The 26,580-nt window shown below is 41.3% G+C and overlaps 1 protein-coding gene across 1 annotated transcript in view; it reads left to right on the top strand.

Moving 5' to 3' along the window:
* insrb (insulin receptor b) overlaps window positions 1-26,580 on the top strand; it is an 81,457-nt gene that overhangs the window by 32,975 nt on the left and 21,902 nt on the right. Inside the window, exons 3-4 of the mRNA XM_062424553.1 lie at window positions 24,254-24,462; window positions 24,585-24,718. Of these exons, the coding sequence (XP_062280537.1) occupies window positions 24,254-24,462; window positions 24,585-24,718 (343 nt within the window). The remainder of the gene's footprint in view (window positions 1-24,253; window positions 24,463-24,584; window positions 24,719-26,580) is intronic.

Genomic DNA, 26,580 nt, shown 5'->3' on the forward strand with positions numbered 1-26,580 from the left:
AAATAATAAAATGAAAAGTGTTTATTGTAGTGTTTATTATAGCAGTCCTTCCACACACACACACTTACTTTAGCCTGAGAGGAAATTATGTTGTGTAACTCAGTCAAAGCAGATACAGTCCCTACCTGCACATCATTAGCTCGCTGTAAAAGGAAAAACTGCTGCTTCAGTGGAGCAGGGAACCTCTGAGTATGTTCATGCATACATGATCTCAGGACCGTTTGTTAGGGACTTAACATAGTTTGTAACCACAACTACTAGTATGTACTGTATTTGCAATATGTGATGCTTATGCTTTGTCAAATTCCTGGAATTTCATGGGTGGCTTTGACGTGGTAGCGGCTCAGCTAAAGGGGCTGGGAGGGATGTTTGGACATCTGAAATGCTCAAGAATTTTGTTGTTACATCACCTTCTTGGGAAAGCAGTGTTTCCCACAGGTTGAGAAAGTATTTGAGGTGGTGTGCGGGTTGTAGAATTTATGCTCATCTGACATATAACATTTGTCAAATTATTATTACGCTTGCCATTTACAGTTTCCTGCTGTTTTTGATCATGTGTGCACACTGGTTTGGTCAACAACAAAAAAAAGGAATAGCCAAAATTGGTTTTACTTAATATCTTCCAAACATGCCTGCACTATAGGAAGCTCTCAGAAGTCAGTGCTGAAAATCAGCTTTGTGTTTCTAAATTTGATTTTCCTGAATTTAACTTGTTTATCCTCATATGACCTCCTCATCCTTGAAGTTGCTTCCAAACCCAACTCTTTCCACGCATTTCTGTCCAGACCGAGCTCACTTCACTGAATGTCATGTCCTTGGCTTTCAAGAAATGACTCTTTTCCTTGAACCATTTAACAGGTTTCCCTTAGCGCAAAAAACCCCCAGTACCCTCCAGGGAGTCCAACCCTACCCAGAATGTGTTAAGTGTCTGGGAAAGGAGCATAATTCTTAGTAAACAGGAGCTTTGATGGTAGCCACCTCCCCTGCGCAGGCTGTGATGGTGCAGTCCAGAGAACCTTTGTCTATTTAAGGCGATACTTGTGACACAAGGCTCAGGGGTGAGGGGGTTGGGGTGGGTAGATGTGACCCTGGTTTGACCCACCCAGGTCAAGGGTGAGCAAGTAGAGGGTGGGGGGAGAAGAAGCGGGTCAGAAGCTGGTGGGCCATTTGCTGGCCATAACTACAGGGCTGGATATAAACACACACACACACACACACACACACACACACACACACACACACACACACACACACACACACACACACACACACACACACACACACACACACACACCAGGAGAGCTTACAAAGACAGGACGGAAGTGTCAATGTGCAACATAGACAGGTGTGTGTGTGCTTGCGTTTTATAGTGTTTTTGCCATGCAGCAAAGTCAGACAGGGGAAAATAATATTTCTTCTTCCTTCTTCCTCCTCTGCTCTCTTGCTATACTGATAACCAGTAAGGACATAAAATCATATTTGTGCAGGATGACGTATATCAAACCGTATCAAATGTCAGGTTTAACTGCCAGCTCTGTAATTGAAATACAATTTGCTTCTCTCTCTAGGCATCCTTGGAGTAAGAGTAGCCTGTCAGTAATCTGTCGTGATGTTCTGATGCATGCAAGTTTTATTTCCTCCTCTTGATGACAGCTGGAGGAAGCTATGGGATTACATTTTGTAGCTGGGGATCTCATAAAGAAATCTAGTATCTCATTAAGTAAAGAAATGCCATCATGAACCATTTTGTTATTACAAAAGCTAGTTCTGTCTAAATCTCACTATGTCATGGATAATGGGTCAGTGGCCTCTCTCTCCACTGTTGGCATTAATACAGACTGGCATTGCTCCAATTTGCAAAACAGGTACTTACCTCTGACCTCTGACTTACCCGCACCATTTGTGCCGTGACTGATTACTCAGGAACTAGTAGAGGAAGTCTGTAGAATCTGTAGTGAAAAAAAAGTGATAATAAATATTTACACAGAAACCAGAAAAGAAAAGAAATGTCCCACACTCAGACAGAGCGAACATTCACATATGAGTGAACATAACTTGTAAGATAAATAGACAGATAGTTCTTGTGCCAACAGTGTGTTTGTGTGTTTATGTTTAACTGTGATGAGTTGATACAGAGAGCATGAAGATATGAACCCAGATTTAGGTTGCAGTGGAATGCTGGAGGTCACAGAATGAGGTTGTGTGATGATGAACAATGATGTGGACTTCTTGAAGCGTGCGGATATGACAAACTGAGCCAGGGACAGGTGGAATAACACCACCAGCACACAATTTGACCCACTGATACTGTGTAGTCCTGCTGCTTTCTTGGTGTTCACACACTTGAAAGTGTCATTGAAAGTATTGCTCAGAAAGGGTGATAGGTATGATTTTGACTCACCTGCTGTGAAGACTGGGCAAAGCATTTTTTTACTGGCCATAATAATAAATTGCCTTTTTGTGTCACACACACCCGTTTCAGTGCATTTCATTGTGATAACAAGGCATTATGTTAAAGAAGAGGCCAGAACATGGATCGTTTCCTTCTTTCTTTCTACATCATGCCAGATATTTTATTACACGACTATTTTGGGACAACCATTTACCCGCCAGTGTGGCAGATAGCATTCAAAAATGTATTTGCCGAACGTTAAATCTACCTGCATTTGGCACTTAGCGGGTGTTAATTTCAGACCTTTGGTGTGAAAGGTGCACCCAACCATCCATTAACCTCTTGCTCAACTGTTTTTTTCTCGCTGGCTGCCGACGGCTTCAAAAGCGAGTCCAAAAGTTGTTTAGCTCACTCAAGTAATCTGTCCTGATCATGTCAGGACGGTCATGTATCGTAAAAGTAATGTTGTAAAAACATTAAGCCATTAAATTCCCATGGCTACTTGTGCCATCTCCCCTCTCATCCTGATGGCATGAGTAGTAATATGTATTTGCAAGACATATAAAAATGCTATGATAATCCTTCTTGCTTTGCCTAAATGCATTTCCTTATGATACCAGAGTGGTGACAGTTATAAGACCGCAGTAAAAATGGCTGCTGCTGTCCCACGCTCCTCTCTATCTCTATTGTAGCGCAGGACAAGACTGCAGTCATGCTCACAGTATGCATTCCCCGTGCCTTCACCATTTTTTGCTCCTGTCCTGACTGCACTTTGATGGCCCTGCGGCCCTCATGAAGAATGAATGCAGTTAATAATTTTACCGACATGGTTGGGATGTCTAGTGGTGTGGTCATGTGTGGAAAAGCCTGGAAAAAGGGTCAGACACTGCTGAAAGAGTATGATGAAAAAGTGAAGAAATGGTTTTCTCTGTCTTTCTCTTTGTGTCTCCATTTCTCGTCCATGCTTCTGTTGCTCCACCTTATGTGAAAGATCCTCCCTCTGGACTCCCTCCCTTCTCCCTTTTTTTCCCCTCTCTGTCCCTCTGTTCCTTTGCTTTGTGCTCTCCCTCTCTCCCCCTCTTCCTTCCCCTTGCACGCTGTGGTATGCAGACATGCAGGAATTTCTGGGCCTCAAAATGATAGACCAAACTTGTCAGCCCTGGCTCCTGTTACTAAAGATGGCCGCCTTTGCAGTGTGTGTGCCTGCGATTGGCGCACATCTGAGTTACTCCCCACGTGATTGGTCATAACATGTTTGTCCACAGCTCTGGTGCTGTTGGCAGTGTGAATTTGAGATTTTTGTTTGTATTGGACACAGTTTCCATCTGTAATTTGTGACTGCTTAGTGACTATAACTCTTCCTGTCTTCTGCTTTCTCTCCTGCACAGTTTCACGCGTGGCTGCAGAAGCATATGTGTTATTGCATGCTGTTGTTTGTGTCCTCTTGTGTGTGAATGAGGGGTGTGACTCTCTGCGCAGCTCTCCATCCAGCTTAGGTATATGAGAGAAACTCTACATAGCATAACAGAACACGGTAGTTTAAAGTGAATCTCAGTTGGAATCTAACTTATCTCACACACACCATACACAATTATTTTTTAAATTTTATTTCAGAGGGTAACAACTTTAGCCGAAATGATATCACATAATGGGGCTTTAAGTGTGGATACAGTTGGAGTAAGTGTATGCAGCAGCACATGTGTTTGCATCACTTATTCAGTCAGCGGTGACAGTCAAAAAATTCTTGGTTTTGTCAGTGATTTACAGGACAGATTCATAAATTTGCTGCTTTTCTCGATCTTACATGATAGTAAATTAAATATGTTCAGGTTTTGGACTGTTTATTGGACAAGACATTTAATGAAGCTACCTTTTGCTCTAGGATATTGCGGTTGACATTTTTCACTATTTTCATATACACATCAACAAATAATAGATTAATCGAGAAAAATAACTGACAGATGAATGGATAATGAAAATAATCATTAGTTGCAGCCCCATAACAAATGCCCTGTATCTTGTCATGTCATATCCTGGCTAACAAGTAAAATGGCATCACTGAATTCCTTCAAATTAAATGGAAAACATGCAAATTCCACACGTCTGCAGGACTCAAAATTAGTACCAGTCAAAAATATGCAATTGGCTGATATATATTTGCTTCACTCGGTATCCCAAAAAACAGTGGTAATGTATTGAGTGGCTGATAAAATTTGAGCATTCACTAACCATTTGGCCAAAAGGACAAAAAAGTTGAATTTTGAACCTTGCATGTCTGTAATGTATGAAGAAGGATATTTTCAGGTCTGAACAGAGTGACAGGATCACAGAAAAAGGACACTACAGAGATTCTGTAGCTTAGCACCCCTATGAGTTACAGGAGTTACCCAGAGTCAACAGAAGAACAGCAGCACTCATTGCTTCCTTTCCATTTGTCCCATACTAAAAAGTTTCACAGACCGAACGCTAACAACCACTTGAGATTGCAAGTTTAAAATGTTAACCTCAGTACATTTAAAATGAATGAAAATTGATACACGAACTGCTTCCTCCACATAGCAGAGTGAGATTTAATATATCTGCATGTAATGGAGACGTTAGAATAAAATAGACTAGCTTTGAGATTCTGAACGCGACTAATAATAATTTGCGGAAGCTGCACACAAATTGAAACGTCCGCTTCTAAAAGAAAAAAATTATTATTTGCGCCTCCTAATATAGATTGAAGACGACACTGAATAGCACCATAGCTCGTGCTTAAGATAGACTATGAGCTACTGAGCTAGTCTCTTACGACGCATGTGTTTGTGTGTATATCAACAGGCAGAATGACGTCCAACCCAGCTAATATTTAGCATGCCTTGGCTGTTGCCTCTCTCCAGTGTCTACTGCTCTGGGCCTTGTGATGGCATTGTTGCAACTAAAAAAGGTTCTGCTCCGGTGCTCCGGCCTGTCAGCCAGACATACTGCACTCTGCTGTCGGCACCACACACACTCACATGACAAAGATTACTCTCCCAACTATGTTTTGCTGGTATTTTGGAAGAACCACAGTGCACGTGTGTGTGTGTGAGTGTGTGTGTGTGTGTGTGTGTGTGTGTGTGTGTGTGTGTGTGTGTGTGTGTGTGTGTGTGTGTGTGTGTGTGTGTGTGTGTGTGTGTGTGTGTGTGTGTGTGTGTGTGTGTGTGTGTGTGTGTGTGTGTGTGGTATATCCCCATATATCATCAGTGGACTCTGTGTAATGTGTATCTTGACAGAGATGGATTGGAATGAGGATTTCTTTTTTCACGAGGAATTTTGCTGTCATGTGCTGTTAGTGTTCTTCTTTTAGTTAGTCTGTGAGTAGTGTACCAACATCTGGCTAACACAGTTCTGAATTTAGGTTAATGAGATCAACTGGACCCACAATATTTCTGGTGTGTGGACAACGAGCATGTGACCCAGTATAATTCATATCAATCATGAGAGAGGAGCAGTGGGCATTAACAGACACACAAAGACAACACCAGTCCATCCGAAGGTCTCCAGCCAACTAACTTGGTACACAAACCACCATTTTGGAGCTGCAGTTTCTTCTTAGTCTAGCTTCTTCTGAAATAAGAAACCAGGGGGAAAAAAAGAGTCCCAAGTGAACCGTTCTCAGGTCTACACTCGATTTTTGCATACCATGTTTGAACTGGAAGATGAGTGGGAAACCAACAAAACAGTTGGGTTTCTGACACATCTGATAACAAGTAGTTTTTGCTCGTCACCCACAAAAAATGTAACCCCCCCCCAGGAGGAATGCTGGTGTATATGTGTCCCCCTTATCGCCCACCATCTTCCTTCCCACTGCCTGCCTCAGCCAATCCACACAGAGTGTGCAAGGAGAGGGGCGCCCATCTGGCCAATTCCACCAAACTAATTGGTTGCAAAGGCTTGTGGGTAAAGGACAGTCTGGGAGTAGAGGTGAATATTTGTGTATGTGTGTGCGCGTGGAGGTAGCACAGAGTTTGGTCCTATTTAGTGTGTTTGTGTGTTTACCCCTTGGTTCCTCCTAGAACGGGAATGGGAACACCAAGGGAGGAACTGGGCAGGGCTCCTATTAGTGGGAGTTGCTGGAGGGGTTAACATTAGCAGATTAACATTAGATGCCCAAGTGAGAGGTCAGCATAAACAGGAGGAGGTGGCAGCAATGGATATGAACACAGTGAAAAAAATGTAGGTGCTTATTTTTGTTGCTGGTTCCAATTATAGATCCAGAAAGATTACAATAGCAGCTCTTTAAAATCGGTCTGGTTGAGTCACATTAGAGAAGTTCAGTATTGTTATCATTTTAGCCTGGCTGATTTTTGAGACCCATACAGTTAAAAACCTAATAACTATCTGCTATTAGTAATGTTTTAAAATAAAACCATAGCCTAGCATAGCATAAAAAGAAGCCCTATTTTAACACAGCAGTGTACATTACAAAGCTTACATTGAGACAAAAGCAGTTTAATTTTTCCTCTGCTGACCAGGTCTTGTTCACTCTTACAACTCTTATGTGTAAAGTAGAGAAATACAAAATTAAGCAAACTTAAGAAACGTAATACAATTTGTAAGGTGTACATAAGAGTCTATATGAGGGAGAGACGTGAGGTGAGGGTTGTCAGTCTGTGGTAGAGTTTGTGAGGGGTCTCTGTGTCATGAGCGGACATTTTAAAGTGTAAAACTCAACTTGTGAGTGATCTCTGGTGGACAAACTGTGGAATGGTTACACACTCTTAAAATGATCTCAAACCTAGTTAGGCATGTCTATACTCCAATGGTTTGTTAAATATCAGTTCACATATACCTAGATACTGATATTTCTGCAATAAGCTGGTATCTGTGTATATTTTATTAGTCTAGTTTTAGTTCTAATCACACTAAATGCAAAACGGTGAAAGAGAAGAACCCAACCAAATAATGTTTAGATAATGTAAAATACACAGACTTACCCCAGTCCTTATGAAGTTTATCATATTTCATTTTTGTTGATTGAACTCCTTGGTCATTTTGGAGGCTGTAGTTTGTCTTCGTAAATAGAACTGCATTGTATAGAAAGTTGTTACCAATATATTTTCCACCCAGATTCATGTAGAGACAATGGCCTAAACCACCATACATTTTAATATATTGTTGAATGAAGAGAGTGATGTGTGAGTTAGCGGATCAGTAGAGAAGTCAGTGAATAATTTAATGTCTCAGTGTGTCTTAGAGTGGATTTCCCAGTCAGATTGTGCACATGCGTTCAGTTGTCGGCCTCTCCTCAATGGTTTTCCTAATACATTTCAAAGTCAGCGCCCAGCTTTGTGTGTGTGTGTGAGTCCATTCATGGTTACCTCTGTATGTGTGCCCCCCTCTGAGGATTGGATAGCACTGATGGAGGGGTGGATGCAGAGAATGGTTTGGATAACAAACTCGCTGCTCCCAGTTCTCTTTGACGGGATGTATGCATGTAGGAGGGACTGTCTAGCGCTACATAACTCCACACTGTGGACAGTATGTGTAGATTGAGACAGATGGTGCTGTCTCTTTGTCTCATGTGTACCACTGACAGAGATAAATATACCAATAGCGCTTTTCTGGAACGCAGAGAAATAGCTGTGGTGATGCATGGCACTCCTCTCCTGTGGTAGCTGATTGGCTGACCGTTTTACACCAGTTGCTTATTGGCCTGTGTGGCTTATTAATTCTATTTAATGAAACAATTTTTGTTTAGCATAGTGTTTGTCACACGAGAGATAAAGATATTTGCTTAAATCTGACATTTTACTGTCTGATGTTTTAGTCAGTTAATTATAACTTTTATAGCTGATGTCATAAACTTAATAGAATAAAAGTAAAGGTTACAGTCAGGGATGATAATGAGTAATTAAAAAAGGAGAAGCTGCACACTCATAACTCAGATGAATAAATGAGTAATTAGTAATTAATTGACAATCATTGTTTAAAATGTGATTGATCAAGAATAACAATAAGTAAAGTATTTGTGCATTGCCTGGACATTAGTTTCCTCTATGTGGGTCTGTGTGATGTTTATTATAGCCAAAAATGATAAAACTGCTTAAAATTTGTATCTCTAGCTGTTGATAATTAATGTAAGTTGTACCAGCTAGTGGCAACACTCTGTTTTATTCATGCCCGAGCATCCAAGATCGAGTTAAAATCATTGATGTAATGTGAAAGTGACCAAATTACAATAAAGTAGTAGTTTGCACAGCTGTCAACAAGTCCCTCAGTGAACACTTCCTTATTCCAGGAGCCAGCCATGGCTACTGATAGCATCCATCACCAATATCTTTTTACTGTCTCCTGATAACCGCTCTTCCCCTGACCACCCAGACTCTCCCTTCTGCACTGATTTAATTTAGCCCTCATTCGACTTTTTCAGATCTTATTACAAAGACACACACACACACACACACACACACACACACACACACACACACACACACACACACACACACACACACACACACACACACACACAGCTGTTTACCTCTGCTGGTCCAATGTTCTGTGGCGGAGAATCACATCTGTTATACAGCAGTGTTGTGGTGTTGAAGCAAGTGTCATATTTAGAAGCTGACCACAGAGAGAAACTGGGTTTGCTGCACATTCAAAACCCAGTGAGCAGTTTGTTTTTTTTGCCTGTTTTCATTAACTAAAAACAGTCAGAGCTGAAACGATTTGTTGATTAATCATTTCAATCATTTTTCAAGTAGAAATAGTAAAAATATGTCAAACAGGCTCTCAAATGAGAGACTCTGCTGCTTTACTTCATTATATATTATTCTAAACCTTTGTTTGTTTGAAGACAAGAAGACAATTAAAGACGACACCTTGGATTCTGGAAAGTTGTGACGGGTATTTTCTTTCTTTACTCTTACACACAGATCTGAACAACAGCGATATTTCTTAGAAGAATCATGTAATGCCATGCAGTAGTCAGCTCAGCTGGAGGCAGCATCCTTTTTTTTCTAAGCAGCTTTTATTAGGTTTGCTTTGGCAGCATCCAGAGATAAAATTCCTGCTGTCTTTCTTTGTTTGCAGGGATGTGTGCAGATCAGCTCTGGGCGTCTTTGTGTTTGTCTACCTTGGCTTAATGACTTGAATGTGTGTGATGTTACACGTAGTGAACATGTGCCGTTTAAACTATGCAAGCATATTCAAAATAAGTTGTCATTTCCACGTACGCTATAAACTGCAAGGTCAACATTGTGAACAGTGGTGTAAAGAGTGACCCAGGGATCAGTCGGTTCAGTTTAGTGTTGCTGAATGAAATTAAATCCACACATGATTTTAAGTTGTCAACATCATAACCCTGACAACCTTTATTCTATCACATCACGACAAAAGATGTTAAATAGTACGCCAACTCATAAATGGTAAATGGACTGTACTTATATAGCGCTTTTACGCTACATGTTTCATTCACACACATTCATACACTGATGGCAGGAGCTACCACGCAGGGTGCCAACCTGCTCATCAGAGGGAAACTAACCATTCATACAACAGGAGCAATTTGGGCTTAAGTATCTTGCCCAAGGACACATCGACATGTAGACAGGAGGAGCCGGGAATCGAACCGCCAGTCTTCCAATTGGTGGACGACCGCTCTACCTCCTGAGCCGCCCCGCTCATATATCACAATGAGCTCTTACTCTTTTGACTTCCTGTTGTGATCCTCAAGGAGTAAAATTGATGTGCCTATGATTGGCCATACTTGAGCTTTAACAACAGTAAAATTCTTGTCTAGAACATTTCTTTTTGTGAGCTGCTTAGAGCTTGAGGCAACCACTTGCTTGTGGCATTGACTCTATGGGGCATGTAGAACTAAATCAATCTGTATTTTAGGATAAAATCCCCCAGCTTTTAACAAGCCAAGAGAAAACAAATATTCCAGTTAAGGAATTTCTGGATGATAAAAAAAAACGGCCAGTATACAGAAAAGCAGAGGATTTAGCTCACAGTGCCTTCGGGGTTAAATAAAATGTATCTGAGCAGGGTGACGAGTCAGGTATTCTGTATCGATCCCTTCACACCAGCTGTAAACAGGTTTTTCCTGGGTTGTCTTGCTGATGTGAATATGTATGTAGTTCTGGTGAGCTAGGTTACTAATAGATTAACTCTTATTCAAGACCACACCTTCCAGCATTAGAGACAGAAAATCAAGATATTGAAAATGTCAGTGGTGAATTTTAGGAATATTTTATTTTATTATTTTCATTTTTCCCTGTTTTTTAAAAATTGGGACTAGCAGAGGTGCATCTTGCCATGAGGCACAGGTAGTGTCTGTCAGTTTGTTTTTCTTCCTGTTTACCTCTGGCTTCTGTGTTTCAATGAAAGCCTTTTTTTTCTTTGCGTGCCACCCACCCGCTCACCCAGGATGCCTGCTAGAGGGCCTCTGTTGACAACACCTGGGCCCCAAAGGATAAGCAGGGCCTCTTGAGTCCCCTGACACCCCTTTCCCCTTCCTAATGTATGTGTTGTGTTCCTTATTCTTTTGTCCTATACTCTTGTGTACATGTATTATGTATGTGCATACATGCATACACATGATAGAAACGAGTTCTCCTTTGTGGCTGGATTCTTCTCCTCCCGCAGTCACCCCGCTGTGTAAATCCTTCAGCTGGGGGTTTGTTTTCCAGTCAGGCCCCAAAAGGGACGCCATGTGCCTGTGTCTGGCATGTAGCTGAGGCTGGCTGAGGACCCAGCTCCTCCCTACTTTCTTCCCCGAATGGCCACATTATGCCTGAGCTGCAGCCGTAGTAGCTTATGAATGTAAAAAGGCGCCTCATCTATTGTAGTGCCTGCTGCCAGAGATATAAATGGTATAAGCTTGCATCAAACATCAAGACATTTGTTTGTGTTTTTTGTTATTTTTGAACTGTATTCATGAATTTGGACATTAGAAATTAGACTAAAGGATCAAGTCAATTATGGTAAAACATCCAAAGACACTGGTGGCCTTAAGTACAACTCTTTGTTATGGGTCACTGTTCAGCAAATCTGCCGGCACCATGTTATTATGTCCCGGGGGAAGATACACAAGATTATGTGGTTTGTGTATCTGAATTCTTGGAAATGGTGTATACACATGTGCATAGCTATCGGGTTTGTCAGAGGCAGACATGTTCTGAGTAGAGCTGCACATTTCATTGTCTTTAGATCACTTCTGTACTTCAGAGCGCATGTGTTCTGTGTATGTATCCTAATTAGCGGACAGTCCTGTCAAATGGAGAGCAGAGATGACCCTGTAAACGGTAAAGTATGCACACCATTTCTGCATAGTCTAGACGGTAAAGTCTCTCTGTGCTTTAATATGGGAAAGATTTTATCACTTCCCATTCAGCTGTGATTTAACATTACAGTAGCCATTCTTTTAAAAGTATTTTTTGGTCCCTGATCACACACCTTGTTGCCAGAAATAACTCTTGCTGTTGATGTGAGGTGTTGGGATGATTGATTGAATTATGTCAGTGCTTGTCATGTGGGTTTGGATTAAAATTTGATCCTGAAGGGAGTCAACTTGGAAACTTTTGTGCCCGTCTGCTTCTTTGGTCTGCAGCTCCTGAGCTATCCATACCACAGACGTTGCAGTCTTATTCAGTTCAAGAATCCTCGCTATATCTTGGTTTTAAGGACTTTTATTCACAAATAAACATAGAATAGAATGGTATTTCAGACATAAACCCATTCTCCTTAAAACCACCAGTGTTGGTTCTAGTCCTCGGTTTTCCCACCATCCTCGCACAGCATTTCCAGTCCAGGACAGGGGTAACAGAGGATGAGATCAGATAGACAGATGACCAAAAGTAGAGCGAACAGAAGCGAAAGACTGTGCCGATCTCGCAATTTTCCCAAAATTCCTTTGGCGCATTTGAACCTGAATCTGAGTTTACACTGTTTTGCTTATGACTAACACTCTCCATAATCAGTCCCTGCACACCGGCCCTGGAGACCCCTGGCCCGTCTTCTTGGCTGTTTTCCTTGACCACGCACTCTGATGACGGAAAGATGGTTCTCACTGAGGTCAAACTGAGGCTCTGACAACCCGAAGTGAGGTTGTGAGGGATGACTCTGAATCGATAACCACAGTTTCATAGCTTCTATTTTTGTGGTCAGAGATAGCGTGACCACCACCATGTTTTAGGTTTAATAACCCAAGTGCGTTTCAGGACCACTGGCCATTGAAACCTATGCCAATGTGTTAGTCAGACAATGCAAAGACTTGTATAGAATATTTAGCCTTGTAAGACGCAAGTTGTTTCCACCAGTTTTTTGTTGCATAGTTTTACAAATGTTTGGCCATCTTGTTTATTCTTCTTGAAGTAGCAAATATGTTTGTTTTGCCATGAAGGATAAATAAAGTTGTGCCAGAGAAGACAGTGAATGAAAGTGAATCTAGCAACGTTAATGTTTAAAATGTCCGGAGCTCCACGTGGATGTGATTAATTTAAACAGGTAAGAATAATTGATGAGTATAGTTTGATTTAGAGCATGTAACTGTAGTGTCTTGGATCATGGGTCAAGGGGCAGGAAGGGAGGGCCGCTTGCCGAGAACAAAAGAATGATAATGCAACTTCACGTGTCTGCAAAACGTGACCTGCGTGTTTTTGGTGTGTTTTGGTCATAAGATGAGGGAATGTGTGTGCGTGACCCCTTGTGACAAGCCTGTTTCTCCTAGAAATGATGGAGAGTTTCCCTCCTTCCTCCCGGAATAAATAGCCTTCTTGAGGTCTTATGGGACGTGAATGGAGGGAGGAGACGGGGGGAATGGGAGTTCTCCGATTTGTCTGATACAAAGAGCAGCAAGGGCACTTAAATGGACATCTGGCCACTTTATGAAAAGCCATGTTTTCTTAACTCACTGGCTCAGAACAAAACTAATGTGGATGCTTCAAATTAGATTTGTTTGTGTTGTCTGGAAGAAATGCTATTGTTTTGGCACCTGTCTTTTTCTCAGGAGAAAATGTGTTTGATCTCTTTGAAATAATCCAACATTTGGAGGCTTTCTCATCCACTTTGAAACTTCAGAATTCACATCTGCAACAAAACTGTAATGTTAGTTTTTTCCTTTTTTTCTCTCTCTCTCCATCAACTGCTCTGCTCTCTGTGAATGAGTGCATGTGCACATATGTGTGTTTGTGTGCCCGTCTGTGTACCGTAGCCCTGCTTAGTGCTACGCTGTGAATATGAAATAGGGCAGCTAGCATCTGCACTGCAGCCATCCCACCCTGGCCCCAAACTGTGCCTACTGCTCAGTGCAGCTGGCCAGGCTGCAGAAAAACGAGCATGGAGCCTCTTTGTGTGTGTGTGTGTTTTTGAGGACTAAGAGGGTTAAGTGTGTCTATGCTTTTGATATATGAGAGACTGTGTTTTTGTTTACCTGTGTAAGATTGATTCCTTCTATCTGTGCATGTGGGTTTGTCTTCACATCTGCCCGTCTGCTTGTTGATACATCTTTATCTGTTCCTGTGCATCTGTACTGTCAGCCGGCAGTTTTGCTTTACACACGTAATCCAATAAAATACCTTAAATCATCTTTCATTGACTTTCATGACAGAAGGGTCATTATTGATGAATCTGCTTATTATCAATCGAGTGATTCATTTATAAAATGTAAGAAAATAGCGAAAAAATGCACTGATATGTGACAAAGAAAGGAAGCAAATGTTTACATTGTAGATAATGGAACCAGCAAATGTTGAGCTTTTTTGTATGAAAAATGATCGAAATAGGTTGATTGAATATAAACATGATTGCAGATTAATTATATGACAGTTGATTAATCATGTTTGGGTTTTTTCAGCTGTAATTCCGAGAAAGTCTGTTGCTAGTTTTTTCAGGTGTTCACCCAGGATAGTATTGAGCGTGTGTTTCTGGGTTTGGAGCTAGTTTGAAATGCACGGCATCTCCGACAACACCAAAATACTTGTCCCAGTCATGAGGGCTGACTGAACTCAAAGCCCCTGAAACACAAGAGGGCAGGAAAGATGTAGCGGTAGAAAGAGAAGAAAGAGAGAAGGATGGAGTTAAGGAAGAGGAGAAGAGAAAGAGACGGTATCCGTGACAATCAGCCCTTTGATAAACATTTTCTCTGTGTCAACTGAGGACACGGAGAGAGAGAGAGGGAGAGAGAGCAGTTTGATTTCTCTCTTTGCCTTTCTCTCCCTCTCTGTCTGTGGCTAATATGAGGAGATAATGGGTCATTGAGGCAGAAAGGGAAGGCCTAAAAACACCTTAGTCATGACTGGGCTGCCAGTCAGTGCCACTGATTAAATTACCCAGATGAAGCAGGGTATTTATCTAAGCACAACTACAATCCATAAAACCGCACTTAGTTAAAGATGTCAAATCACTGTCTGCAGCTCTTAGTGGCCGTGTGTGTATCTTGTGTGTACAAGTGGATTGCTGCAGACATAGAAAATAGTGTTTAGTGTCATTTAATTTATTCAGGCATTTAATTTCCTCTGTGACATGGTAGTAGTTGGAACTGCGGGCTATTTTTTAGGAGCCAGACCTTTTTGCTTCAGTTCATTTCACTTTGGCCGGCTGTTGTGCCAGCGCAGGAGAAAAAGTCTGGATGAATTCACAGATAAATAAGACTGAAAAAGACAGACACAGAAGGTGATTGTTGATCGAAATGCAGGTGAACTGACTTAACCCTCGATCCAGTGGCAAAGTCAATTGCAATTTCCCATCAAATGTCATTTGAGTCAGACTGGAAGGAAACTTGAACCGTTGACACTGATTGTCTCCCGATCTAGCCGGCGTCGTTGGAGGCATGTCTCTCTCAAGGGATGCCACAGGTTCATTAATAAATCACAGGCACATTGAACAAGTGACCACTGGACTTGACAGCAGTCTGGAGATGATACTGCGCTGTTGTTGACTGGCAGAAGGGTGTTTTGTTATGAAAAGACTCCTTCTGTTGTTGTGTGTGTGTCTGTGTGTCTGTGTGTGATGAGTGATTCTTGGTGTTAGTGATGTGAAGGAAAATCATGAGGCTGGTGATGCAGGTGTCTTGCTCTCTAGATGGATGTTCACCTGATGCCTCTCTCCATCACCTTACCATTGTCACCAAACTGTCCACTCAGCAAAACCTGCTGGATCTCTCCCTCTCTCTTTCTCTCTCTCTCTCTGTGTGTGTGTGTGTGTGTGTGTGTGTGTGTGTGTGTGTGTGTGTGTGTGTGTGTGTGTGTGTGTGTGTGTGTGTGTGTGTGTGTGTGTGTGTGTGTGTGTGTGTGTGTGTGTGTGTGTGTGTGTGTGTGTGTGTGTGTGTGTGTGTGTGTGTACATATGTGTATGTATGAGAGAGACTGTATGTAGATCTCAGTTATGTTTATGACGTGTTTTTGTCTATTTTGTGCTTTCTATGTGTGTTTGTGTGTATTAGAGAATTAGTGTTGACTGTGTGTGTGTGTGTGTCCTGACGTGTCTTATTCTGTTCGTGTGTATTTCATGTTTGCGTCAAGATGTCAGAAAAAGTGCAGCGGGCAGCAAATGCTCGTGCTGGTGGCAGAGTGACAAAATTAAGGATGTGGTACGGAGGAGGAGGAGAAGGATGGAGGTGGTAAAGAAGGAGGAGAACATGCCAAGTAACAATAACAGATAATTATAATAAAAAAATAATAATAATAATAACAGAAGGATGGATGAGGATGGGCGGCTAGGAAGGAGGAGAAAGAAGGGTAGTAATGACAGATGTGTCCGAGGAGAGAAGAATAAGGGAGTGGCGAGGAAGGCCATCAGTAGGACGTATTGATTGTACCTCCATCCTGAGCGTCTGTAATGAGATCTAGTGGCTGTGGCTTTCTGGAGGAGCAGATTTGTCACCCGGGGTTAGACACTATGGTTGGGCGGGACAGGGGGAGAAGGGAAACATGCAGAGGAGGGTCAAGAGGAGAAAGGAGGCTACAGCTGAGGGAAAGGAGATAGCAAAGCTTTTAAGGCAAGGAGAGAGAGAAAGAGAATGTGGCTTTACGATTAAAAGACAAGACACAAATGATGACTAGAGGGGAATCTAAGAAAATGCCTGTTGGGAGCATGCAGCTAATTACTGCAGACAGTCTATGTCTGGACTCATCTCCATGGTAACAAGATGGGCCAGCAGGGCTGGCCAGCACACAGGAAGACACAGACAAGGAAATCAATGAACAGACAGACAAAGCAGAGAGAAAAACCATGCTCATTAGGCCAGATTCACCCCTTCATTTTGTTTGTCTACACGTGTGTTCATGTATGTGTACCTGTTCATGATTGTCTGTCGTCCTTGGATTGAGACTTACTTAGTTTTTGTTGATAGAGCAGTTGTTGATAAAGAGGTAGTAACCTTACATATGAAAGTGTTTTTTGGGGGTATTGTATTGACAGATTTGACTGGGCAGGGCAGCAGCAGGTTACAGATCAGAGAAGGTTTCTTATGATAAAAATGTCACCGATTTGAATCATGCAACAGTAGAGAGAGTTTGGCTTCTCAAAAAATGTTGGATGCTCCCTCAGCAACTACTGTCGAATTGTCCTTGAGCAAAGCAAGAAACCTCAAAATTAAATGAAGCTTTTTAGAGGCCAGTAGCAGCCGCTATAGTAGAATATGATTATACTTGGAAGCTGTGCGATGAGAGCCTGGCGATAAAGATCATGTGTGCTCATTCAGCCATAGACGGATTAACACACTGCAGGTTTATTAGCAGGTTTTGCATTCAGCAGCCATTCAGGTTGGTGGTGTTGCCATGTTGTGGCATGTCATTTTAGAAAGAGACTAAATATTGTCATTTTAAAGACTGTTAGCAGTAAACAAGATGATGTTTTTTTAATTGTAGACTGTACACATATAAGCATCTTGTCACTAAGATGAACAGGCTTTCCTTCCTTCATGTGGGAGATTGACAGAATGCTGCCGTTGATGTAAATGAACAACTTGTCGTGTTGAGGCAGGTATCCAGATATGTGAAAGGGGTGTGATAGTGCGCATACGTGTAGCGGAGTAAGAAAAAAAAAATCAGAGCTCCAATATCAAAATATAAAATAAAAATTTGTTAAATAAGCTTGTAGTTCATAAATAATCAAATTGAAATATGATTTTGCTGTCACTTCTTTGTGAGCATTTTCACCACAATGACCGGTTTACATAGTTGTGTGTATATATGTGTGTGTGGATGGAGGAGGTTTGTTAACTTTGGAGTGAAACAAACACTAAAAAGGAAAAGAGACCGCTGCATGAACTGTGTGTGTGTGTGAGACAAGCCCTGTTCTCGTTCAGCCAATTCCAACCATCAGTAACCCAATATAGTCTGGGTCATTTAGCCAATAGGACACACACACGCAAACAGTGCATAGAAACAATGGAAAGTCTCTTGCCTTTTCCTTCTCTGAATGTCGCTTACTTTTATAAAAGGCTTTATACTTTGTACAGTAGGTTCTTGTGAAATTGTTACTTTAATTATTGTTTGCCTTGTATTTATATCCATAGAGTCCATATAAGGTAAACAATCATTAGGTGACAGTGCCTGATGAGGTGCACACGTGGGTGTAAAATTGACTTGTGTCATTTGTCTAAACTGTCAGTCAACATCCATCTGAACTTGAGCGTGGCAAAAACAAACCAATTGTTTTCGTATTCTTATTGACACAGTGTTTGACATTGACTGTCTGCACAAGACCTTGTGGACATTCATAGATGTCTTGTCCATTTTTGATTAAGGTGTCAGTTTGTGAGACACACACTGTAAAGAGTAGCAGCGCAGAGTGTCATGGTCGTCATTGTCTTGGTGACAGCTCAGTAGGGTTTGTTATTCTTTAGGGTTGGGTACCTTTCACATTTGAACTGATACCAGTACCGGTACCCAGTGTTCGGTACCGGTACTCAACGGTACTTCATTTCGGTACTTTACTTTAAATCTGTAATGCCTGAAGTATCAACCCAAAAAGTCCCAACATTTTTACTTTAAATGTTTTGCCTGTTTATTTTGAACATTTTGAAAACAATATAAAAGTATGAAAATATAAATATAAAAACAATAGACGATAATTGTCAAACACAATTATACACAGTACAATGTGTAGTGAAATGTTAGTGGTAACTGTCCAGCAAAGAGCTCGGTACCCAACCCTATTCCTGACATGTAATCTCTGTGTTTACTCAATTCTCAAAAACTATTTTCAATAGCAGTGTGGCACATGACACATTCCTATTCCCAGGAAACCTATTCATAAAAACACAGACCTAACTGTCATATTAATATTGCTATTGGGAAGCTATAAAGCCTGACTGATAATGGATTGTTGCAGCCATTATCAATGCAATTTGAGATTTAGAGAAAAAAAGACCTTCAAAAGTGAATAACTTGTGCTCCATTTGACATACAGTATCCTCCAAAGGGTTTTTGACAAGGATTCTTCAAACTGTTGTCATTTGGATGTTTGTCCGTCAGCTATAATTATAAAAACATGTCATGATATTTGCAGGTACACGTTTTCTTGCGCTTTACTCCTTGAACACATTGAGGATACACATAAACTCATGTACACATACTCACACCTCTCAGGTTCCTGTGTTTGAAAGTCGCTTGCATAATAGCTACTCTTTATCTGCGTGTCAATAACCCTGAGAGGGAGTGGCTGTTACAGAGGAAAAGGAGGGCTATGACTGTTTACTTCTCAAATTCATCCTTTACTACATGCCAAGAAACGTTTGTACATATCAATATTTACAGTAAAAAAATGTATGAAAAATATTTTTATTCTAAATACACATAAAAATGACAAAGTATGAAGCTGTCCTCCCACTATCATTAGTAGTTGTTCCAACCACTGCCAGCTTGCACTGTTTTTTACCTGACTAAAAATGTTCCATTTCAGATGTAATGGATGATATAAAATATTTATTCAAAATATAACCAATATTTGTCTATAAATAAAAGCACCTGAACTAATTTGTAAGCTGTTTCAGCTAATGCTGCTGTCTGCACATGTATTTAGAGAACACGTGAATCACAATATACCAAATGAACTCCTCAGTTCATGATTTCTCAACCAATGGTTTAGTTTGTTGTTCAAAAATATGAATTGCTTAACAACTAACAACACATTTATTCCAATGAAAACTGCTCATCCAACACATACACTGAAAACATTTCTCCTACTTCCTACCTTGGGTGCCCATAACATATTCACATTATTGTCTTTCTGTGTTTCTATCTGGCCAGTTGTTCAGCTTAATGAATGACTGGAAAATTACAGAAACAATATTTTGCCTGTTGGATTTTAAATACTGATATTCGGCTACGGGTCATGAAATTGTGCCTTCCAAAGAGTCTTTTTAAATATGATTGATGCTCAGGACATTCTTTTCATAGTTTTACAGACTTTTTGTTATTCATTGTTGGCCTAAGGGTATCAACCATGACCTACAGCTGTGACTTTGGCCTCTACTCAAGTTATGGAATGAGGGAGCTTATGATATAGAGGATCCGCTATTTCGCACTAGACATTATTTGAAGTCGGGAGACAACAAATCAGTTGAGAGGTTAATCCTGTTAACATAAATGTTGACCTCTTATGAAGAGTATTGGCTGGATTCAAACTGCACTTAACTACATAAACATCTAGAAAAACTATATAATTTTGAATCGGAGTCCTACAATGCTAACATTCTCCCTCTATGACTCTTCAGCTCACCTTACTCTCCTCCCCTGTTACTTTTCCACTGCCCATCATGGTGAACTCAAACAGACCTTTGCCCCGGTCTGCGTGTGGTCGTGTGTGCATTTGCTTTCATGTATATCGATGCTTCTGATGACAGTATCCCACACTCTCTCCCTCACAGCAACTAGTATGTCTGTCTTACATCAGATCACTCGAAGCATTTATAGCAAAGCTTTTGAAGCTTAGGACTCCCACTGTGGCCAAATATAGTAAACGTGAATTCGGCATCTCTCTCTGTGTGTGTGTGTGTGTGTGTGTGTGTGTGTGTGTGTGTGTGTGTGTGTGTGTGTGTGGTGTGTGGTGTGTGGTGTGTGGTGTGTGTGTGTGTGTGTGTGTAAGAAGGTGGATGAGTGTGTGCGTGCATGTGCTCTCCTGAGTAAATGGCTCTGGGGTAAAAACGTGTTTGTTATTGTTCCCAGCACTTCGCCTGTAGACAACACTGCCAATTAAAGGGGAAGTTTTATGTGTTAAGAGCAGGAAGTGTTGCCATGTGTGGCTGCGCGCTATTGGCTGCCCGGTTTCTTCCCTGGGGACTGAGCAGCCAGGTCTCTTTACTGCCATGGCCAAATGAAAGGTAAACACAACACACCTTTGATCAGCCTTTGCATTTAAAACCCTTACTGGAACTCTGTGTGTGTGTTTGCACAAGGAAGCAGCAAGCAAATTATTGAATGACACAGTGAGGTTTACATGCGTGTGCGTGTTTAGCTTAATGAGAGATAAGCTCTACAGGATGCTACCGCCTCCTCCTCCTCCTCTTGTTGTTGAAGCATGAGTGAAATCATCCCTCCATCCTTGCGTCCTTCCCTCCACCCTCCCACCATCCACCCAGCATGAAAACAAAACAAGGCGTTGTATGAATGAAAGTGGGAGGGGCTGAGTGGCCTAGAAAGGCAGGCAGGCAGGCAGGCAGATAGAGAGATAGATAGTGGTGCAAGGCTGGGTGAGGCTGTGGTGGAGAGGAGGGATAGAGAAAAGGACAGTGGAGTAGGAGGAGGGGATGAATGAATGAATGAGTGAGCTGACTGGAGCATGTTTGGCATAGCAGCTAGCTTGTGTAGCCCGGCACTAGCGTGAGCAGAATGGGGGATAATGCTGCCGCAGGAGTGGTGTTGTGCTACTGTAGTACTCCCTGCTGAGACTGTGCAAAGATCGGATAGAAATAGGAGAGGAAAAGGGTCAATATACCTCAGAAGAGTAAAAAAAAAAAAAAAATACCATGAGTGATTTAAAAGAAATAGTGGGGTAGTTCACTCATTTATTGCACATTTTTATTAATATTACAGTGGATGTAAACAACAGTTTTTCATGACCCTGTATTGAATGGATTTGATGTAAAGCTGATTTAGTAGCTCCATCCATCTCTGTTTTGGCCTTGCTCCACTCTTACGCTCGTTCTAATTCACCCAAAGCAGCAGCAGTAGATTCGTCTTCCCTGGCATGCTGGCTCCTTGGCTGTGTCTGCCCCCTGTCTGCCCCAGCAAGGCCAGGGTTAACCCTGGGCGTCTCTCCTCCCCGACATGGAAGAGGCCATTGAATGGCTGCCTCCCCCAGCCAGCAAACACATTGGCTGAAGCTGAGGGTGGATCTAGGGCTGGAGCGGCACTCCGGCATGGATCCTGGGCAGGAGCTGGATTGGCGAGCTGTCTCTGCTCTGTTATATGATGCCGTGGTCACAGCATGTACACACACAGCAGACAGACAAGAGAGGGGGGTGCTGGAGAAGAGCTATGCGTTTTTCTCTGTGGGTCTGTGTGGTGGTGGGTTTACTAGAACACAGTAAAGAAAACGTAGTGGAGCGACCTCTGCATGAACTATTGCAGAAGGTCGGAGATGATGTTTTTTTCTACATTAGTCATTTTCCCTCTGTGCACTTCTGACCCCCTGTTCCCTGTTTGTCTTTGTTTCTTTCTTTAACCTCATTACCCCAGTCATGTTCTCCCCCTGCCACAACCCTGTCTGTCCACTGCTTTTACTCAGGCAGCACAATGGGCAGCCCTCCTATGCAGGGAGTACAGGGAGTGTGTGTGTGTGTGTGGGGGGGGGGGGGGGGGGGGGGGGGGGGGGTCCTAGCTGTACAGTGCCCCCATTGCACTTTTCAGCTAATTAACAGTTTGATACACTCCTAAACAATATTTTTTTGGTAATTATTTCTGTTGTCAGGAAACAATTACTACGACTTATCCTCCTGATGTTAGCTGTGTTTGTATTAGATATAACTCAAATATCATAGGAGTAAAAAATAATCATAAATGTAGACTCTTCACTTCCTTGATGCTGTACATTTTCACCACAAAGGGACACAAAGAAGGATAAAATAGTCTTTGGAAATGTTTGTAGCTTGTTATTTGACCTAGATCTGTTTCTTGGCATGACTCTTTAGTTCAGTTAGCACATGATATTAAAGCTGACAGTACAGCGCGAGACACAGGGAGAGACAGTGATTACCACACAGGGTCATGCACAGGAAACCCAGTCAGGGTTCAGATAGGGCCTGTAAATGTTGCTGTTTTCTCCAGCAGATTCTGAAGTAAATGGAAGAAGCAGAAAGAAACTCTGATTGATTTTTGGGGAGTATTTTTAGCATGTGTACTGATTGGTGCAGCATCTAACTAGACTCTAGTCAGAGTAAAAAACTTGGTGTTGGATGGTTTTTGTTGATGATAAGTTTATTGTTCTATCTATTGATATTTGAGATTGGATATTTTGTTACCTGTCACAGTGGATGGTAGAGTAAAATGCAGCTTCAGTAAACACTTCCTAACTCTTGATTTACAATGGATCCCTATCTTGTTTTCACCCAGTCAGTATGTGCAGTTGGTAAAAAGGTCAGTGCCTGGTATAAGGTGAGATGTAATGAGTCTCTACTGGCTCACAGACAAGGTAATAATAGCTAGTTTATTAGATCATTACAGGGCACAGGTCAAACCTGATGGCTAATCCGATCACAATGACACTAAGGCTCTGTGACTAAATGTTGTTTCCCAATAGGTCAAATGAAACCTGACATGAGCCAATGACATATAATGTTCAGCCCATTAGCAATTTAGCTTGTTTCCATGGCGCTGCAGACTACCACTGCTGGGAGTAAATTGTGGTCAGTCACTCAATCATGGATGCTAGGTGGGCACACAGTGGTTGTACAATTGCATGTTTGCATGCAAATTACGTCTAGAGCTTGTGTAATTGTGTTCTTGAATGCTAATTACTGTTTCTTTATTCATTTGCTTTTGTGCAAATTAAGTTTTAATGTTCAGTCATCCTCTTGGGTCAAAAATGATGTTTCAGTGTAACGTATAACTGCAGAGTACATAAGTGCAGTCATGCAATTGTAAGTTACATTTAACTTGGTGACTCAGAATGAACTAAGCTTTTAGCCAGATACAGTATGTTCATGCTTTGTTAATCCACATGGGCTTTGCCAAGTGTTTATACACTGGTGTGGTGGTTGGGTTTGTTTTTTCTATAGGAAAAAAAAGTTGATGAATTAAATACTGAAGTCAGTAATCTAACAACTAGCAATTACAGATCATAATGTTTATATACTTTGTTTTTTGACTTTGGTTTGCCCTCTTTGTGAGGGTTAAAAGTATTCCTGCTGATGGCAGTACACCATTTCCATTTTCTCTTTGAGCAAACACAGCAATAACACATTAAAAAGGCAACATGGAACCACAAGGCCTTGCAGAGAACACCTGTTCATAGCTTGCACAGCCATGTTAATGTGTGTGTATGTACACACCACCCTCTTTTCTCTTAGATCAGAGAAAACCACCACTCAGTGGCCATTTTTGACCACAGGGTTTTGGTCTGTCCGCTTTTTGTTGTTTTGATTTTTTTGAACAGCTGAGACGGAGTGAAATACATCCAGCCCTGTGCTGTTATATTTGGTGTTTTGTTTTCTATTTTACTTTGCTTCTGCATGATATTTGTGAACTTCGATAAGTCCCACTGCTCTCCCACTCGTATCCCCTTGCCATTTAAACCAGAAGAGGTAAAACTCAGTCTTCATGAATACATCATGTTGATACAAGTTGGGGGCCATAAAAAATTAAAATAAATATGACTCCATTCAGAGATGTTCACTAGTGTGTAACCTGATATTAATCACTTCTTTCTCTTTTCTTTTGTCGTTTCGTAGTGTGTGTGGACAACTGTAAGCATGGAGGGTGTACCCTCCAGGGCCAGTGCTGCGATGACCAGTGCTTGGGTGGCTGCTCGGAGCCCGGCAACGCTAGCAGCTGTGTGGCCTGCAGAAACCTTCAGCATGGGAACACCTGTGTAGAGAAGTGTCCTCCTGGGTACTATGTCTTCAGGGGCTGGCGCTGTGTCAGTTTCTCATTCTGTCAGGTTGGTAAAAACTGGGGATTTTAAGGCTAAATTAATTCATTTTAAGCATAAATGTAGATATGGTAAACCCAAACACTTAAACATACATGTTTTAAATACATTAACCCTGTTTTTCAATTCAGGAACTCCACAATCAGTGTAAGCAGACTAAGAAGTTGATCCTGGACCGGGAGACATCCTGCTATGAATACGTTATCCACAACGGGGCCTGTATCCCAGAGTGTCCTTCTGGATACACCACTATAAACTCCACTATGTATGTCTGACTCACACACACACACACACACACACACACACACACACACACACACACACACACACACACACACACACACACACACACACACACACACACACACACACACACACACACACACACACCCACTGGCGCCACCATCAACATTGTCATGCTATTGATGGTGGCCATCATTACATGATCGGAGATTTAACTGTCACCAACAGCAAGTCTTCCCTCTGTGACTTCAGCAGAGCAAGTGTATTGTTGTCACTTAACACACTCAATAACAATTGCACACAAGAGGTGATGGCGTTTGGAAGTTGATCAAACAAAAAGGCAGAAGTGTTTTTCCACTATGGAAAGTCTGCTCCCCTCTGTGGATAAGCAGCTGAGCTACTGAGGAGAAAATGATGTAGATATGTAGTATGGAAGCAAAGAAAAGGGCAAAACATCACCTGCACCTTTGTTTACCTCTTTGTCAACTGTAAGTAGTGTTCCTCAGCTGTTAAAAACATGCAGGTTCATGATTAATTTAGCAGGCAGTCACTATGAATATAAGTGTTACTATTCCACTTCATTTTGAACCTTTTATTCTTTGAGTTTTGATGTAAAAAATCAAGTGCAGTATCAGTTCATTGTACAAAACCTGTTTGAAGCTTTGCCAATAACTGTTAAAGCCCATGAGAAAGAGCGCTTTCTTTTTAAATTACCTGCTGTCAAATGTTGCCTGAGGGAGCTTATTGTCTGCTAAGAAAAAGAAAACCAAAACGCATAATCTATTTGATTATTGGCCAGCCATGACCTGCTATTGTAAAAGCTTGAATACAAACTGCTATTAATTTGTTTATTAATTAATTTCTCAACCCTCAGACTCCTTTCAGATGAAAATGTAGTTGTATGAAACACAAAATAAGCAGCACATATTAGATGAACAAACAAACTTTGATAACTCTAATAATGACTCTACTGATAATAAGTTACTAAGCAGAACCAAATACAGAGTTACCATATAGGCTTGAGACTTAATCATTTCACATGCAAATAAGCCTTGAATCTCAATTGCTGTGAATGAATCACTGGTGTTTTCATAGGTTCTATCATACTCTGTTCTCAGTGATTACGCAGTTGCATCAAGTCAAAGCATTACCAAACTGACATAAAAACAAATATTTGTTTACCGTAATAAGTATTGTAAGCATTTTAGTATGCACATATACATATACTTAATTTACTTAAATTGAATTTTGTGTTGCTGAGAAAAAAGGAGAAACATTTGTAATCATGCTTAAGTGTTGATTATTTTGGAACCAGCATACATGCGTGCACTGGGCTGAAATAATGTGACTGGGTCTTTTACTCAGCAAATAGCCAATTATTTTCCTATTGAACGGATTATTCATTAGGAGCCTGAGCTCAACTTTACAGTTGGACCGGGACCTGTGTACTTAGTCTTGTTGAGTGGTTCACATGATGGTTCAGATGAGAGAGCGAGAGAGTAAATTAGTAATAAGTATTATAGATTGATATTGAGGATTTGGTGGATGTATTTAAACAGGTCATAGGCATGCTGTACACTCCAGGGAATGGATGTCTGCATTTCCAATATTTGTATTTGTTTTGAGTTCGTGAATATACACATGCATAGGTTTGGGCAATAGGACAGTTAAGCAACACAGAGCTGCAATGTCGAGTAGCTGATGTCAGGTATGCTAAGTTTTTATTTTATAGAATGGCAAAGTCATGACCCACCCTACACTGCCTCTCTCGGGTCATGACTTCACCATTGTATGAAGAAACAATTGTCCAGTATGGTAATAAGTGCCGCGAAAAAAAGAGCGCTAAAGACTGTCTGAGGCGAAGGAACACTAGCCATCTCGAGC

The sequence above is a fragment of the Scomber scombrus genome, chromosome 8 (genome assembly GCF_963691925.1).
Source record: "Scomber scombrus chromosome 8, fScoSco1.1, whole genome shotgun sequence".
Classification (NCBI taxonomy): domain Eukaryota; kingdom Metazoa; phylum Chordata; class Actinopteri; order Scombriformes; family Scombridae; genus Scomber; species Scomber scombrus.